This window comes from Centropristis striata, chromosome 24 (assembly GCF_030273125.1).
Source record: "Centropristis striata isolate RG_2023a ecotype Rhode Island chromosome 24, C.striata_1.0, whole genome shotgun sequence".
NCBI classification, from domain to species: domain Eukaryota; kingdom Metazoa; phylum Chordata; class Actinopteri; order Perciformes; family Serranidae; genus Centropristis; species Centropristis striata.
Genome location: NC_081540.1, coordinates 12,888,423 through 12,906,477, shown reverse-complemented (window position 1 = coordinate 12,906,477; position 18,055 = coordinate 12,888,423). Strand labels below are relative to the sequence as shown.

Below are 18,055 nucleotides of genomic sequence, written 5' to 3'. Positions count from 1 at the left end.
ATCAAATATTGATGCCGGAAGCTGAAACGCGCAACTGCTCCCCTCTGAGGCAACAGAAAACTTTTAGTTTCACTTTACATTTCTTTTTACAAAGATGGCAGCAGGAAACAAATCGACAATAAACATCCAGTTTTAAATCAGATTTAATTGATCTGGCTCATTAAAAAGCAATCTGGGACTCTTTGAATTAATTGATGATCGTTAAAAAAGTTCCATAACTGGCAGATTAAGTTGATTTTACAGCCAGATTGAGTCTTTCTAGGATATGACATTGACTTTTGAATCGAGTTAAGGTCCGTAATAGAATTGGACACAAGTTCTGATCATACAAAAATTAAGTTACATGACCCCCAACTCCAAAAATTGCCCAAAAAGTCCCATTCAAAATGTTAAATGGAAAAAATGAAAAGAGCCCCTCTCCCTCCAAAAAAGTCCCATTCAAAATGTAAATGTTGAATGTACAGTGCATGAAGGGGCGTGGCCTGCAGGCAGCTGTGTGCTATCTGCATGTGATTGAGGAATAGCACATATCCAAGTGTATTTGCATGAAATGTGGTTGTTTTAGTCAAGATTATGCTGAAATAAATTTCCCCAACTATATTTAAGTTCCCTGTTTACCCATTTAGGCCTAAAACGCCTGGAAAAATTGCCTGTAAAACCTCTGGGCGATTTTAAAATAACCCCCTAAAACCTGAAGTTTTTCTGGAAATTCAACAGAAGTGTCAACGCTTCTTACTAAATAATAGATTTTTCAGTCTCTGTAGCAGATAGAAATGAAATTCAAAAAGTATTTGAGAGCTTATAGCTGTTATATCTGAGCTCCCTCCGCTATAGTCGTCTTCCACCATGATTTCAAAGTTTTGCAAAAGTCCCATGTTGCATTGCGACACTCCCACATGTATTCTAATGCATTTTATTGGCCAAGAGACCGAAAATAGGTGGAAAAAACTACAAATACTACAAAACGACGTATCCGCTTTCCCGGCATTAATGGTAGAAAAACGCAACATCTCCCCGGTTTTAATGGTAGAAATGCGGTAATGCTTACCCGGCTTTAAATGGGTTAAAGGAACACTCCACCGTTTTTTCATATTAAAACATGTTATTCGGGTAAGTAAGACGAGTTGATACAGACCTCTTGCGTCTCAATGCGTGCACTCAATCGCCCTGGCGCGCGGAGCTACTTGGCTAGCACTTAGCTTAGCCCAGTTCATTCATTACGGTCCAAACAGATGGACAGTTAGAAGCGACCAAACTCCTCCACGTTTTCCCTATTTAAATACAGCTACACGAGTAGTTAAACGACCAAGTATGGCGACACAAAATAAAACGTGGCGCTTTTCGAAGCGGATAAAAAGGAGAACTATAATGTATGGCGGAATAGCACTTGGGAGCACTTCGACTCGGCGCAGTAATATCATCACTTCCGCTCCCTCTCACTTCCGTCAGGAGTGATGATATTACTGCGCCTATCCTTTTTATCCGCTTCGAAAAGCGCCACGTTTTATTTTGTGTTGCCATACTTGGTCGTTTAACTACTCGTGTAGCTGTATTTAAATAGGGAAAACGTGGAGGAGTTTGGTCGCTTCTAACTGTCCATCTGTTTGGACCGTAATGAATGAACTGGGCTAAGCTAAGTGCTAGCCAAGTGGCGCCGTGCGCCAGGGCGATTGAGTGCACGCATTGAGACGCAAGAGGTCTGTATCAACTCGTCTTACTTACCCGAATAACATGTTTTAATATGAAAAAACGGTGGAGTGTTCCTTTAAGGGCCAACTTTCAATTTTGTAAAATCACGGTTTATTCCTGTTTATTCCCATAAATTCTCAGTAATTCCCATTAATTCTCATGAAAAACTTCTCACTTTGAAAATTTTGCAACGCTAAATACTAAGCCATTTTCAATTCAAAACACTACGTCACTGCGTGAACTCTTAAAAACCCACGAGGGAGGTGTTTACTGGTGTATTTAATGTTGTAGAACAAAACTGGAAAATGTCTTAAACTTGTGTTGCTGACTCATCTTCGGGTTTTAGGACTCATTCCGGCACCGTCTGTGGAGTGAATGAATCAGGAAGTGTTTGATGAAACCCTCCAACAGGTGAAAACGCCCATAAAACATAATCCTTTAATGTAGTTTGTGTTCATCCGACAGAATGTTTGAGTCTCTCGTTGTTTGTTGTGTCCGCTTTGATATGATGATCCTGAATAATTCAGAGTATTTTTGGCATCCCGCTGCTGCTTTTTCAGTTTTTCCAGGAAGCTGCTGAAGCTCACAGATCTGTCTGACCTAAAAGCTCTGACATCTCAAGGGGCGATCACACACTGAGCTGCCAAAAATACTGTGTGTGTGTGTGTGTGTGTGTGTGTGTGTGTACTGTGTGCCAGTCGTCCACACTAGAAAGCAGAAACAACCTCGACCTAGATACCGAAAGCACCAAGAGAAGAGGGTTCAAGGAGACATCAGAGGAGAAAAAAAATGAAGAGATAGGAGGGCAAGAAAAAAAGTGCAGAAAAAAATAGAAAGGAGAGAGAGAAGAACAAAAAATGTAATCATAAAGAGGAGAAAAATATCAGGAAAGGAGGATGAAAAGTGTAGAGAAAAGAGGAGGAGTAAAAAGAGGCGAAGAGAAGAGGGAGAAAAGATGAGTAGAGGAGTGTTGGTTTAGAGGTCACGGCCTCCCTCCTGTTGGTCTGATGGATCCACACTGACAACCAGAGACCACTGGAGACTGGGTGGGTGTGTGTGTGTGTGTGTGTGTGTGTGTGTGTGTGTGTGTGTGTGTGTGTGTGTGTGTGTGTGTGTGTGTGTATTTCCCCAGTTTCCCTGGAGGTGTTTTCTTTATTGACCATGGCTTTGTCTGGAGACTCACACACACACACACACACACACACTCAGTCACAAAAGGTCAGAGGTCAAGCTGGAAGTAGTTTTCTCGTCCAGATGGCAGGTTTCATGTCCACCAGAGTGTGAAAGGTCACAGGACAGCAGTACTGTAGTAGCACTGGCAATAGAAGTATTTGTACAGTCACTTACAGTAGCTTTTTATTAAAAGTTATTATTATAAAAATAGTATTTGAAGCTTTAGTAGTTTTGGTGTAGGTGTAGTAGAAGCACTGCCAGGAATTCAATTCATAGTTTTAGAAGTATTACCTTTGTTGTCTATTAATGACATTTGCACAAACTGTCAAAGGTTTTTGAAACCAAATCAGACCTGGATTATTCTACAGTGTTCCTCAAGGTCCTAATGTCTTAATCATAGACTGTATATAAATAATGGACGTAGTGTCCGTGACGGCACCCGTTGGTTTGTGGCCCGTAGGAGGCATCGAGTTCAGCGTTACACTCGTCGCCATCTTGTTTCCAATACAGGGAGCAGACCATATCTGGACTGTGGAGGAGCGAGAGGGATCTGATCACTGACTACAGCCTCTCTACACCTCAACCTGACTGAGAGAAGCTGCTGCTAATTCATGTTAGCATTAACTGGAGCATTAACTGGGATGTTAGTTTTGGCTAGCAACAAACAAAACAAAATGTATGTTACTTACCTCAGAAAACTTTAAAGTATATGTATATAACTTTATTGACACGTTGCCGTGGATACGCATTGTTCTGCTTCTCTCCTGATGATGGCTCACCTTGTTAGCCACATGTCAACCAAAGATAGCCACACCCAAATCATATGATTCTTCTATTTTCTTCTGATTGGGACCATTTTTTACACTATTAACATCAAATTGTCTTGAAGAAGATTTTTTACCAGTGATTGAGACCATAGTGTTGTCTTAAAAAAATTTCTGAGGTAATAAATCAAGTGAGAAGTTTTCTCATTTTGTATTGAAATGAATGGAACAAAATGCATCTGCAGCTGCCATCAGCGCCCCCTGCTGGAATTTTTTGTAGAATGCAGCTTCAGGCACTTCCTGGTTTGCCTCCCTGCTCAGACCAGGAGGTTGATGCGTTATCTTAATATAGGATTTTGGACACATTTTGACCATTTATATTAATTTACAAGCTTCTGAAAATCTGCATATCTGTGTAACAAATGGTATTAACCTAAATATATGAGTATGAGGGAGTTTATATGATTGTGGCAGTAACTAAAAAAGCTTAAAGAGCTCGTTGAACGCAGCAGTGGTTGTAGTTGAAAATTAAAAACTATATAACAGATAAAAAGATGTTGACGGTGGTGATGGAGGTGAAGACACTCAGGATGACAGCGCTGACACTCAAAGCAGTGATGAGGATGACAGCAGTGATGATGTTTATTCAGAGGAATTGGTTCACACTCAGTGAGGAGTCTTTATTAGAAAACACTGGCATCTCACTTTGGACAGACACAAGACACAAACTTTTGACAGATGCCAGCATCAAATTAAAAAAGGATCCATATATTAGTTATGCATTTAACAAGACGTTTATACAGTTCTTGTTTACATTCTCTTACAATACATTACAATAATATATGTATTATGTATATTATATAATAGAAAAAGTTCTTTATATTTATAAATGCATTTCACAAGACATTAAATAAAAAATCCTGTATATTCCTATGTATTAATGCACTAAAAATAATATAAATGTTATTTGTATTTATAAATGCAATTAATAAGTTCTTTACATTTATAAATGCATTTTATATTTTTTTGTATTTAAAAAGGCTTGTTATTTGTGAAAATAATATCTTCTACTTAATTTTTTACTATACTATTTAATAATATTTATAAAATAAAAAGTATTTTACAAGACATTTGATGAAAATAAATGCATTTTACAAAAAATCTAAATGTTCTTTACATTTATAAATGCATTTTAGAAGATTATTTTGTATTTAAAAAGCCTTGTTATTTGTGATTATAATTTATAATATTATTTTTAAATTAATAATATTAAAAGTTCTCGATATTTATAAAAGCTTTTTACAAAAATGATTAAAGTTCTTCATTTTATTAATGTATTTTGATTTAAAAAATATATATATTTATAAATACATTTTAGAGGTTTTTATAAAAGTTGCTTATTTTTATAAATATCATGTAATTGATATGATATTTTGGAAAGTTCTCATTAATAAATACTTGTTACAAGAAATGAATTAATGCTAATTAATGATAGTAATATTTTGTTATTATTATTTATAATAATTAAAGTTCTGTATATTTATAAATGCAACTTACAAGAAATGAAAGTTCTTCATATTTATACATTTAAAATGTATCTAAATCCATAGACATATTTTAAATGCACTTTAAGACATTGTAGACATGTAAAAGTTTAACCTCTTGCATTTCTTGTTAGATTTTAATTCTAATTAATAAATTACACTTTACATTACACTTACATACAAAAGGAAAATAATATTTAAATAAAATGCAGTTTGGCCAATTAAATACATATTTAACATATTTAGAAATAAACAATTTCTGGCCACACCAGGAAAATCGAGATCGACTACATTTATTATTTCAGATAAATAAAAAAATAATATAAAAACCTGTGATCATCAACAGGTGTTTGCCTTTAAGACTTTTTCAATCTAATGAAGTCCATTTCAGATCACACATCAATGTTTTTTTAATTTCTAAAAGCTGCTCACATGGTCTGGTTATTAATAGCAGCAGTGATTAAATATCACATTTAAAAGGCGTTGGCGTTAACACCGCACTCGTCTGTCACACGAGGAGCTGATTGAGGACGGACGGCGGCAGGGACAATCTGTTCTGGCCGACCCTCTCCTCGCCGCCCTGACCTCGCTGACCCCTCCGAGGCTCTTCCTGTCACAGAGTCAGAGCTGCCATGTTGGATCTGAGGAGGGGCGAGAATGAGCCGCCACGCTGTCGCATTCATTAACACCTCCATCTGTCACACATACACACACATTCACACATATTGTAGTTTATACACACACCTACAGGTTTACTGCAGCTTCACGTCCACCCTGATCTGTCAAAACGCCCTCAGTGATACATCTGAAGCTTCTTTATTGGTCAGAGGTGTGAGTGACAGAGAGGGATGATTGACAGCTGAAGGGCGGGACCTGTGTGTGTGTGTGTGTGTGTTTGTGTGTTTGTGTGTGTGTGTAAACTCTTCACAGTTATCAGCAGTTAATTTGTTTTTAATAACCTTTAATTTTGGTCTAAATGTAGTTCCTTTCATACTTCTGTTGAGGAATAATAAATTGTTTATATTTTGATTTATTTGGCTATTTTACCAACAATATCATTTCTAAAATAATGAAAATAAAATATATAAAATCATTTTATAATTTTTAATATAACATGTATTATTTTATTTTGTCATTTAAAATAGTATATATAATGAAATACATTTTAAATAGAGAGAGAATATAAATAAAATAAATAAATAAAATGTAATTAGAATATATAATTAGTATATATAAAATAATTTTATAATTTTTAATATAACATGTATTATTTTATTTTTTGGTGTAAAATATTATATGTTATAAAATATATTTAATATATAGAGAGAATATAAATTAAATAAATAAAATGTAATTAGAATTTATAATTTATATATATAAAATAATGAGAATCAAATATCCCACAAGCATTATTGAATGGGGGCCCTGAGTATTTTTAAAACTAAACAATATGTACATTTAACAGATAATAAATGTACAGGATACAGGATATATATATATATATATATATATATATATATATATATATATCCTCCTGCTGTGGAGAAACACGTCACTAAGCTGTAATAAAAGCCTTTTTTCCTTTCAGACAGACCTGTGTCGCCCCCTGCTGGCAGGTTTCATGACTGCATGTATGTCAGACTGATGACATCACAACCTCACCTGTAGGTAAATGTCCTTGTCAATGTAAATGAGGGAAACCTCAGTGCCTTACAAGTTAAATTTGAGAGTTGTATTTATTTTTAATACAACTATCAAACTTTAACTCTTTAAATGTTTCTATTATTGAATATATTATTTATTATTATATATTTTTTAATACATTTGAAATTAAAAGAGTTGGAAGTCTACCTTAATATTAGAAGAACAAATACCTCAGAGAAAAAGGTTTTTTTGGCATCTCAAGAAAAAATAAATTCTCAAAAGTTTGACTTTAATCTTAAAATGTCATTTCTATTGTCAACATTTGACTGTATTCTCAAAATCAACAAAATAAAAAACCACTAAAAGTTCAACTTTTCGAAGTTGAAATGCAAAAAAAAAAAATCCTCAATATATTGTCTTTATTCCTCTTTTCTCTTTCCCTAATTTTACTGACAGAATATTTAATCAGAAATATTTTTTTAATTCAAAGGTGGCAAATATAAATAAGTAAAGTGAGATAAATATAGATAGAGTAGGACTTTAATGTTCCAGCAGCAGCATGGAGGTAATCCCTGCAGTCCACAGGGATTAACGATTAGCATCTTCTTTTCATGTGCTTCACTGTCTCACTGTAATCCTGCTGGGAGTGAAAACTCAGCCGAGTACAAAAAAAAAAAAAAGCACAAATACATACAATTTCACAAACAGACTCAAATACCCTCAACAGGTGGTAGCAGTAGTGGGAGCAAAAGAGCAAAAGCGATAAAATAGTAAACAATAAGTCAGATGAAGTGTCATTAAAAATTGATAAATATAAGGCGCCATTAGATGTTAAGACACTGTCCGGAGGGAGAGAAGGAAGGAAAACATGTCAAAACATAGCACCAAAATCTTCCCCAGAAACTAAGACTCAAAAAATGATAGAGGCAAAACAGTAGCAGGAGATTCGTTCAGAGGTTCATGCAGCAGAGTTTTTATTCCTGCAAAGGTCAAGAGATCTAAACTCAGTGAGTTCCTTTGGTTGCAACCACAGGAGAGTGAATAAACAGCCTTAAAACCTATAACCTAAAATTGTATACAGTCTATATTTATTTTGTATTTCATAGATTCTTCCTTTTTCTCATTCTCTCATTGGTGGGCTCTCCCAGGCCGCCCTCTTACCAATATGCATCTCTGTAAACAATAAGCTATGGTGTACACTCATTAGGTGACCACACTTCACTGTTTTCTTTGTTGGAGTGGTGTTAATGATTATGGCTTATATTTAATGAAGAGCTAAAATTCAGTGTCTCAAAAAAAAAAAAAAATATTACAAAAGACCAATTTTAGTATGGTAAGTAAGTATGTTTAATATGGTAATGTTGCCATCTATATGACTCAATACTTGGTTGGTGCTGTTTGACTTGAACTACTGGAAATTGACTTTTCCATCATATTCTAATGTATTGAGATGCACCTGTAGAGTAAACTGGAAATGCTGATGGTAAAATGTGTATAATTTCTAAACTTTTTCCTCTAGAAGCAGGCTCATGTTAGTCATCAGGAGAAGTGTACAGTAGGAAGGTAACTCAAGTCGTTTCCAGCTGCGGCACAATTATCCAGGTCGAGTCAAAGGCTGCACTGAAACCAGATCCCTGCAGACACCCAATATCTGCAGGACCATCACTGACACTGTCTGAGGAGTCTCAACCTGCTCTGTCTCCAAAACTCTACAAGCAAAATGTGCATAATTATTATTGTTACTATTAGTAATCCTTTTCTTTACTAAGATGTTTCTTTTTTGTTTTGATTGAACAGAGAGATTATCAGAGAGACTCCGAAACCACCGGGAGAAGAAGACACTGAGGTACACAAACACAACATTAATGAGCATTTGTGGCCTGTTCTGAGTTCTACTATTAATAATTTTTACTATAAATAATGATTCTGCTGCTGTTTGTACAACCCAGGACTCCTGGAAAACCTTCAAGTTTAGAAACTAGATTTCCAGTCATTGGAACACCTGGAGATTGCTTAACTCCTGATTATTTTCAAAAGTTTGACTTTAATCTAAAAATGTCATTTGTATTGTCAACATTTGACTGTATTCTCAAAATCAACAACAACAAAAAAAACACTAAAAGTTCAACTTTATTTCAACATTTTATTTTTACTTTATTCTTGAAATGCAAAAAAAAAAAATCCTCAATATATTGTCTTTATTCCTCTTTTCTTTTTTCCTAATTTTACTGACATTTAATCAGAATTATTTTTTTAATTCAATGGTGGCAAATATAAATAAGTAAAGTGAGATAAATATAGATAGAGTATAATTTTATCAACAGAATTGGGGTTGGGGGCAGTGGATTTTTATTATATTACTGTCGCTCATAAAGTTGGAATAAAATATTTTTTACCTTTTTCCATGAAATGATTGTGACAATGTGATTTATTCTTGACAGATAAAGTGTTTTTCTTCTCAAAACTTTATTAATCAGTCTCTTCCAAAGTGATTACTGATGCATTTAAATAGGAATTAACAGAGGATTGTGTCTGAAAACAAAATTATTCCAACTTTATGGGCAACAGTTTATTAATATATTATGCATAATGCATAAAAACCATAAAGGCTCTTTTGATCTGGTACTTACCCCCCAAACTAACAAAGTTAGCTCACAGTGACGAGATGTCCAAGTTTGTCCCGTTTCAAATTCAACAACTATCTGTAAAACATTCCTATGGTGGCCCTGAGAGCTCACAGCGCTGCAACTTAACAAAACACATGCAAATACACAAAACATAAGCAAATTGAGAAAACACCTTCAGCAATTTGACAACACAAGCATTTAGAAAACGCGCAGCAAAGACCACAACACAACAGAAGTGTTTCCAGAGGACACTTATAAGTGATGCACACGTCTGGACACGCATGCGATATTATCACGTTCTTTCAAGATAATTATAATTTCACGTTATCAACGTTATGGACTTTGTGGTACACGTTCTATTGGTGAGCTGCCAGGACGCTGTAGGAAACAAATTTTTCCACCTTTTACCACCTTTTACCACCATATATATTTACAGTCATGGAAAAAAATTATTATTCAATTTCTTTCCTAAATAAAATAAAATAAATAAATAAGATAGTTCATTAGAGTTTAATGTAAGAGCTGATATCTAGCCATTTTCCATGGTAACGATTTTAGTTATTATCAAGAAAACCATGTTAAATGTCTAGATATCAGCTCTTCAATTAAACTCTTATGATCTATTTTTGTTGTTATCATTATATTTGTCCAAACAAATGTACCTTTATTTGTACCCACCATTAAAATGAACAAGAAATTGAAGGAAAAAATTGTCTACTTTTTTCCCATGACTGTACATAATAATTTGTGTGTCCACCCTGAGTTCTTCTTCTTCCCCCGTGCTTCACCCTTCCAGCTAGTTTCATGAAAATCTGTCCAGTAGTTCTCCTCTAATCCTGCTGACAACAAACAAACAAACTGAGCTGAACCATGACCCGCTTGGCAGAAGTACTAATAACTAATGTCTTGAACACATCCAATGTTTTGGGGGGCAAATGTGACTCAGCTAAAAAAATAAATAAGTGAATTTGGGTTAAAGAGCTGCGGTACAAACCGAGCTATGAGCTCTGATTCCTCAATTAATGTAGGTGGAGGGCTGCAGAGAGTGCTTTATCTGGGCCGGGGATTTGGACCGTATTAGTGTAATCTTTCCCTCTGTGACCAACAGGTCCGCTCATCATCTCTCCAATACATCCCGCTTCATCCTACAGATGAGAATAAATAATGTCACATCTGGGCTGCAGCTCGCCTCTTATATCTATCAGGGAAGAGTCACGGCTTCAGAACAACATGTTTTACCTCCACGCTATTTCAGTTATTCACAGGAAGGAACAATCAGGAACGTTTCCTTTTTTGATGTCCTGATTAAGCTTCGTCTCTTGTTCCTGTATGTGTTATCTTAAGATTTCGGTCTTTAACTGTTCATTTGTAGTCCTTCATCTTAAATAATCACTAGAAAATCACAAGAAAAGCACCCAAAAAGCACAGGCTCTGACCTTTGACCTCTGTCATTCTGGTTGCCAGACAGAGGAACTGAAGTTTAAATCATCCCACTGTGATACAGGTGTCAGCCACAGGAGGAAAATTCAAAAATGTTTTGAATCTTTTTTTTTTTTGTTAAATTGAATAAATAATATTAATATAAAATTTGTTAAATAAATAAATAAAAACTTAATAAAGCCTTCTTCCTAGATCTTTTGATTTAAAAAAATGTAGGAAAGACCAAAAAATGTGTGAAAAAATACAAAAAAGACATTAAGTCCAAAACAAAATTAATTATAAATAATTAATATGATTAAAAAAAAAATCACCATATAGTCAACGCCCAATAAATAGTTTCTGACTCCTTTTGAAAAATATATAACAAGTTATAAAAACATTTTACTGCGTGTTTATAATTCAGTTTTATGTCTACAATATTTTTTTAAAACACTTTACACCTAATTTAAACCTTTATTTACTTTAGTTTATGACAGCTGTTTCTAGTGAAATATTAAAACGTAGGAGCACATTAATATTTCATGTTTGTATTGAATTATTAGTGAAAGTAAACACAGTGCACAGTGCGTTTTACACGTCAGCACTGCCTGATATTGTTTACATTTCTTTCAAAGTGTTTATTTATAATAAATTATGGATGTGTGAGATCAGTTGATTAAACATCTCTTCCCTCTGGCACAAAAACATTTCAATTTAATATTAGACTTATTACTGTTTAAACAATGTGCACATTTATATTACATTCTGACATAATTTGCACTGAAATGTCTTCCACATTAAATGTTGCTTTATTGAAAACTAGCATTTCTTAGCTACCAATGCTAATAATCAAGTACATTTCCTAAAGATTTATTTTCCTAAAGAATATTATTTTAAGGTTACTTTAAAATATTTATTTTGGAGGATTATGTGCATTGTTCATAATTCATGGCATTACAGCATTATGCATTTGAAATATGATTTGGTAATTCAGAAAATGGGATTAACAGCTTTAAATGGCTCTTATAAGATAAGATAAACTTTTTGGTATTTTTATTTTATTATTTGTAATTAATTATTAATTAATTATTATTTTTGTCTGTTATCCTGCTTAAATTACCTATCAATTTTAACTAATATTATTATTTTTATTATTATTATTATTTTTATTATCACTTGTCATTGTTTGCCGTCATTTCCAGGGCTGTTCTTCATTCATCATTCATCCTTTATTATTAATGATAATAATAATAATAATTATTATTATTATCATTTTATTTTATTTTTTCTCTCTTCTCATCCATGCACCATCTTCACCCAAGACTTATCTTTAAGCCACACACACACACACACACACACACACACTAAACTAACATAACCATGCTGTATTATTTCTTGAGGAATTATTGTTGCTGTCCTTGTCCTGTTTGTTATTGTTTTGTCCTTATTATTGTCTTGCAATAAGAAGAAAAATTGATAAACTTTGATGATTCTACAGCGCAAAAAATGACTGGACTTGTTACATCAATACAGTAATAGTCAAGAGACGCAGGAGGAAAAACATTGCCATTGACTGTTTTGCAATCCTGTACCTTAATATTCAACACTTACAATTCTCTACATTCATCTACAACTGTTGCTTAAATGGCTTGTGTTGCAGAAATGACCCTTCCCCACTCTCATCCAATATATTTGAGATAACCCCTTGTCCCTAACACCATTCATAAACGCCCCTCTAATACTTCTAAACATCTCTTGTGTATCCTAAAGTTAACACAGAGACATTTCTTTCAACCATTGTCCGATACTTGAACTTCAGGTCTAAAAAAGCATCCTAATACTGTGCCAAACACCTTTTTCTTCTCTTCTGTAAAACCTTTCTTGCCACAGATGCAGATCAAAAGAATATGAGACTTATTGTGATTAAATATGTACAAACCTATAAATAAACCTGGAGATAAACACTCCTCCGCCTGCAATCAATCAAATCTGTCCAGACCTTCTAATTCTCTGCTCTGTGGCCCAGTTTAGCTTCAATCTCTTAAAGCTCCCCTCATAACCCCCTCCCACAACCCCGGCGCTGCCTGGTGAATAATTGACGAGCTCTCCCTCCCCTCTCCTTTCCTCTCTGTGTCTCTTTCCATCACTCCGTCTCTTTGTGGTGTCGCTCGTCGGGTTCTCCGGGCCGTGACAACCTGCCCTCCCTCGCCTCCGTCATGTCCAGTTTCCACCTGGCGCCGGCTGTCAGCAGGTGAAGCAGACGGGGAGACACGGGAGCAGCTGCTGGTGAGACAAACACAATAGTTATTTTTTCTCATTTTAAAAATGTCTTTTTGAATCTTCTGTCTCTGTTCCTCTTTCTGTAATCACTGTGATAATAGTCTGATTGTTCTGTTCAAGAAAATAATCAGTTCTAGTTAATGATTTCCTCTTCTTAGTCCATTAACACTGAGATGTAGCTTTAAGTTTTGAATCAATTTTTTTTTGTTAAATTAAATAAATAATATTAATATAAAATGTATTAAATAAATAAATAAAAACTTAATAAAGTCTTCTTACTAGACCTTTTAATTTAAAAAGTGTAGAAAAGACCAAAAAATGTGTGAAAAAATACAAAAAAGACATTAAGTCCAAAACAAAATTAATTATAAATAATTAATATGATTTAAAAAAAATCACCATATAGTCAACGCCCAATAAATAGTTTGAATCCTTTTAAAAAATATATAACCCGTTATAAAAACATATTACTGTGTGTTTATAATTCTGTTTTATGTCTACAATATTTTTTTAAAACACTTTCCACTTCATTTAAAACTTTATTTACTTTAGTTTATGACAGCTGTTTCTATTGAAGTATTAAAACGTAGGAGCACGTTATTTTATTAGTTTAGTTTTATTTAGTTATTTTTCTCATTTTAAAAATGTCTTTTTGAATCTTCTGTCTCTGCTCCTCTTTCTGTAATCACTGTGATAATAGTCTGATTGTTCTGTTCAAGAAAATAATCAGTTCTAGTTAATGATTTCCTCTTCTTAGTCCATTAACACTGAGATGTAGCTTTAAGTTTTGAATCAATTTTTTTTGTTAAATTAAATAAATAATATTAATATAAAATGTGTTAAATAAATAAATAAAAACTTAATAAAGTCTTCTTACTAGACCTTTTAATTTAAAAAATGTAGAAAAGACCAAAAATGTGTGAAAAAATACAAAAAAGACATTAAGTCCAAAACAAAATTAATTATAAATAATTAATATGATTTTTAAAAAATCACCATATAGTCAACGCCCAATAAATAGTTTGAATCCTTTTAAAAAACATATAACGCAGTAATATAAAAACATATTACTGCGTGTTTATAATTCTGTTTTATGTCTACAATATTTTTTTAAAACACTTTCCACTTCATTTAAAACTTTATTTACTTTAGTTTATGACAGCTGTTTCTATTGAAGTATTAGAACGTAGGAGCACGTTATTTTATTAGTTTAGTTTTATTTAGTTATTTTTCTCATTTTAAAAATGTCTTTTTGAATCTTCTGTCTCTGCTCCTCTTTCTGTAATCACTGTGATAATAGTCTGATTGTTCTGTTCAAGAAAATAATCAGTTATAGTTAATGATTTCCTCTTTTTAGTCCATTAACACTGAGATGATTTTGTTGACTAAACGATTGTTCAGTTGACATAAAAACTATTTAATAACTGATAATGGTAATTTTTCAAGTACAAATGGCAAAAAAAATGCTGACTCGGCCTCTTAAGGTGAGACACTACAGACACTTTTTTTCCATGTTCTGGTCAATTTAGAGGTTTTGGGCTATTTTTCTCCCATCACATGCCTTCTTTCAGAATAGTGGAAATAAAACATCCAAAACAAACGTACGTATAACGTATAAAAACCATTAAAGTCAATTTTTCTCATGTTCAGAGCCTTAAATCTTAACTTTAACTTCTCAAATTTGGTTATATAAGTTTAAAAAATGACTCTATTCACCTGTAGTGTCCCCTTAAACATGGGTATTTCCTGCTTTTCTCAGTTTGAACAGCAAATCCAGATCCTTTTATGTCGATACTTCTGTTTATTTCAAGTCATGTTAACACGACACATTCACTGTTTCAAACATAATGATCGCTGTTTTAAACACTTGGCAAAGGTTGTGTAAAAAGAGAAGCGTTAGGCTTAGAAAACACTTTCTCAGTCCATACAATGAGACACAAGGATGGATTCCTGATTGAAGGTCCTGGGTTGGTTGTAACATCCACCTTCCTTCCTGCTCTCCTCCTAGTAGAGCTACTCGCCTTTCATTTTTGGGGATACTTATGAAATGCAATGCATTCATGAGATCTGATATCTATAAATGTCTTGTTTTGTCATTAAGTAACCCAAAGATATTAAGTTTAATATGATAGAAAAACAGAGAAAAGCAGGAAATCTGAACAGAAGTTTCTGCTGTTTCAAGAAATTATTTTAAATTCTTCTTCAACATTCAAAATTATTACTTTAATGATGAATGGACTCATCATTGCAGCTCCAATAATCAATTAGTGGAAAAATCGTATGACTGTTAGTCGACTATTAATTTCTTTATTCAAGAAAAGCCCTGATGTTCACAGTTTTAACAATTCATTTACATAATAAGTGTAAATTTGATATGATAATGTGTAGAAACTCTCTGTGGTTGTTTCCAGAGAGCGTTGGAACCATGAAGGAGCTGCTGCTCCTCCTCCTGCTGGTGACCGAGGCGTCCTCCAGGTCTCACAGCAGCTCCTGCGGGCTGGGCTGTGACTGTCGAGGAGATCTGAAGTTCACCATCTGCTCTCGGGCGCTCTTCACCCAGCTGCCCCCCCGAGTCCCCCCCAACACCGAGCTGCTGGACCTGTCCGACAACCACATCTCCGTCATCCCCGAGCGCTCCTTCAGCAAAAACCGCAAGCTGCGAGTCCTGCTCCTGCAGAACAACAACATCAGCGTGGTGGAGGACGGCGGCTTCTCCCAGCTGGAGTTCCTGCAGAAACTGGACCTGAGCTGGAACCAGATCCCCGCCCTCACCGACGGGTTCTCCGTCGGCTTGACGTTCCTGCGGGAGCTGCAGCTCGCCCACAACCGCCTGAGCAGCCTGGACAGCCGCAGCTTCCTGCACCTCGACAGCCTCCAGAGGCTGAACCTGAGCAGCAACAGCATCCACACCATCCAGGTGAGGGCCTTCTCCTCCATGAGCGGCCTGCGGCAGCTCCACCTGGAGGACAACCGGCTGACGTCTCTGAGGAGCGGGATCTTCTCCATGCTGCGCTCGCTGGAGGTCCTCAACCTGGCCGGGAACCGGATCAGCGAGACGGAGCTGGGCGTCTTCAAGCCGCTCACCAGCATGTCGCTGCTCAACCTGGCCGACAACCAGATGTCCACCGTGTACTTCAAGACGTTCCTCAGCATCCACACCTACAGCACGCACATCCTGATGGAGGGGAACCCGTGGAACTGCGACTGCGACCTGCAGAGAGTTTTCCGGAAGCTGCGCAGCATCCAGAGGCTCTTCCTGGACGACTACTTCAACCTGACCTGCAGGGAGCCGCCGGTCCTCAGGGACTACCGGCTGATGGACGTGGACACGGAGCTGTGCCTGGCGGAGACGGTCACCGTGCTCATCATCACCGTCACCGTGGTGATAACCGTGCTGGCCGCCATGCTGATGGGCGAGAGGAAGAGGAAGAAGAAGAAGAAGAGGAAGCACTGGACGCAGCAGGGAGAACTTTCAGATGAGTCGGACTACTGAATCGTTCTTCTGTTTCCTTCTGAAATAAATCACCGTTAAGTTTCTTTCTGTCTTTTTTACACACTTTACTATCTGGCACACTAAGACTAGAAGATTAAAACGCAGCATTTAACTTTCAGGCAATATTTACAGGCCTCGTTGTTTAAATCCCACAGAAACATCTGCACGCCTGGAAAGAGATTTGAGATTCTGCGGTTCATTTTGTCGGATTTTCCATCTGCTTCACACCAAAAAGCCTGAAAAAGCTTTCTCATAAACTGACACTGTGGTGGGAATTATTCTAAAACATCTGCTTCATGATAGAAACACTTTATTTTCCTGAAATGCAAAAATATTTATGAACTATTAAATTAATAAAAAAGGTTTATTTTCTCATTTTAGATGTTTAAATGGTAAATATCTCATTAATGTGTATGGATGCGGTGCAGTTACAGTGTATTTTTATTGTTCCTGATGTTAATTCAAGTTTGGCAAACATTAAATAGGATGTTGTGACATTTTATCGATTAAAACTTCTTATTTAAGATAATCATTTTCCCACATTATTCATTTACATCAACTGTTTCAATGTTACATGGAAGTCTACAGCGCCATCTGCAGGTGAAACAGATGTACTGCTTTGACAATCATTGAATTACATTTTTTATTTATTAATTCTTTTAAATGTACTAATATTTATAAATGTGTGCTGTAATATCCAAATCGTATCTCTGTAGGGACATTTATCCCATCTGTGCTGCTGAGTGGTGAGTTTAATGTTTCATTTTTATGCTGTCCTGTTTTACTGTTATAGTCATTTAGATTAATTTAAAACTGAATTACTAGAATGTTTTCATATGTTTTCACTGTGATTAATGGAAGTTTCCCCTTTAATAGAGACACTGGAGACCTTTTAGGCGGAGTCGCTCCGTTGCGTCAAGTAACAGAATTTAGCACAGACGCAACAGGATATCAACAAAATAAAAGCATGACATCTGTCTGATTGAAAATTTGACAGCAGAACATTTTTACTATCTCGCTCAAAAGATCAATTTTTTACTCTAAATTGTTGAAATCTGTTCTCTCTGTCAGCTAATATCTTATTTATTATAGATTTAATTGTATACAATTAATTGCTCCATACAGAGAGATGCTTTGCAGATGTATATTTATAAATATTTATTTACAAATATTATCATACCATTTTATTTGAAGAAAGAAAGGTAAGTTACTTCATAGAGTATTATAAATAAAATATCATAAATAAATAAAAATCAATTTGGTAAAAGAAATCCGAATACATTTTAGCTGCCAGCATGCAATTGTTCTTTGTTACAACATTTCAAATATTAGAGACTCAAAATAACATTCAATTTCAATTTAAAATAACTATTTTATCCATGAAATTTGGCTTTATTAATTTTAACTACTATTTTACTTAAA

General features: G+C 35.0%; 1 protein-coding gene across 1 annotated transcript; it reads left to right on the top strand.

Annotated features, from left to right (window-relative positions):
• Window positions 1–12,607: 12,607 nt before the first annotated feature.
• On the top strand, window positions 12,608–17,110 carry LOC131963042 (slit homolog 1 protein). Its single transcript, XM_059328178.1, has 2 exons — window positions 12,608–13,146; window positions 15,552–17,110. The coding sequence occupies exon 2, from the start codon at window positions 15,566–15,568 to the stop codon at window positions 16,631–16,633; it is 1,068 nt and encodes a 355-aa protein (XP_059184161.1). The 5' UTR covers window positions 12,608–13,146; window positions 15,552–15,565; the 3' UTR covers window positions 16,634–17,110.
• Window positions 17,111–18,055: the final 945 nt, after the last annotated feature.

Coding starts and splice junctions, on each gene's coding strand:
- LOC131963042 (XM_059328178.1), top strand. CDS start 15,566: ATGAAGGAGCTGCTGCTCCTCCTCCTGCTGGTGACCGAGGCGTCCTCC.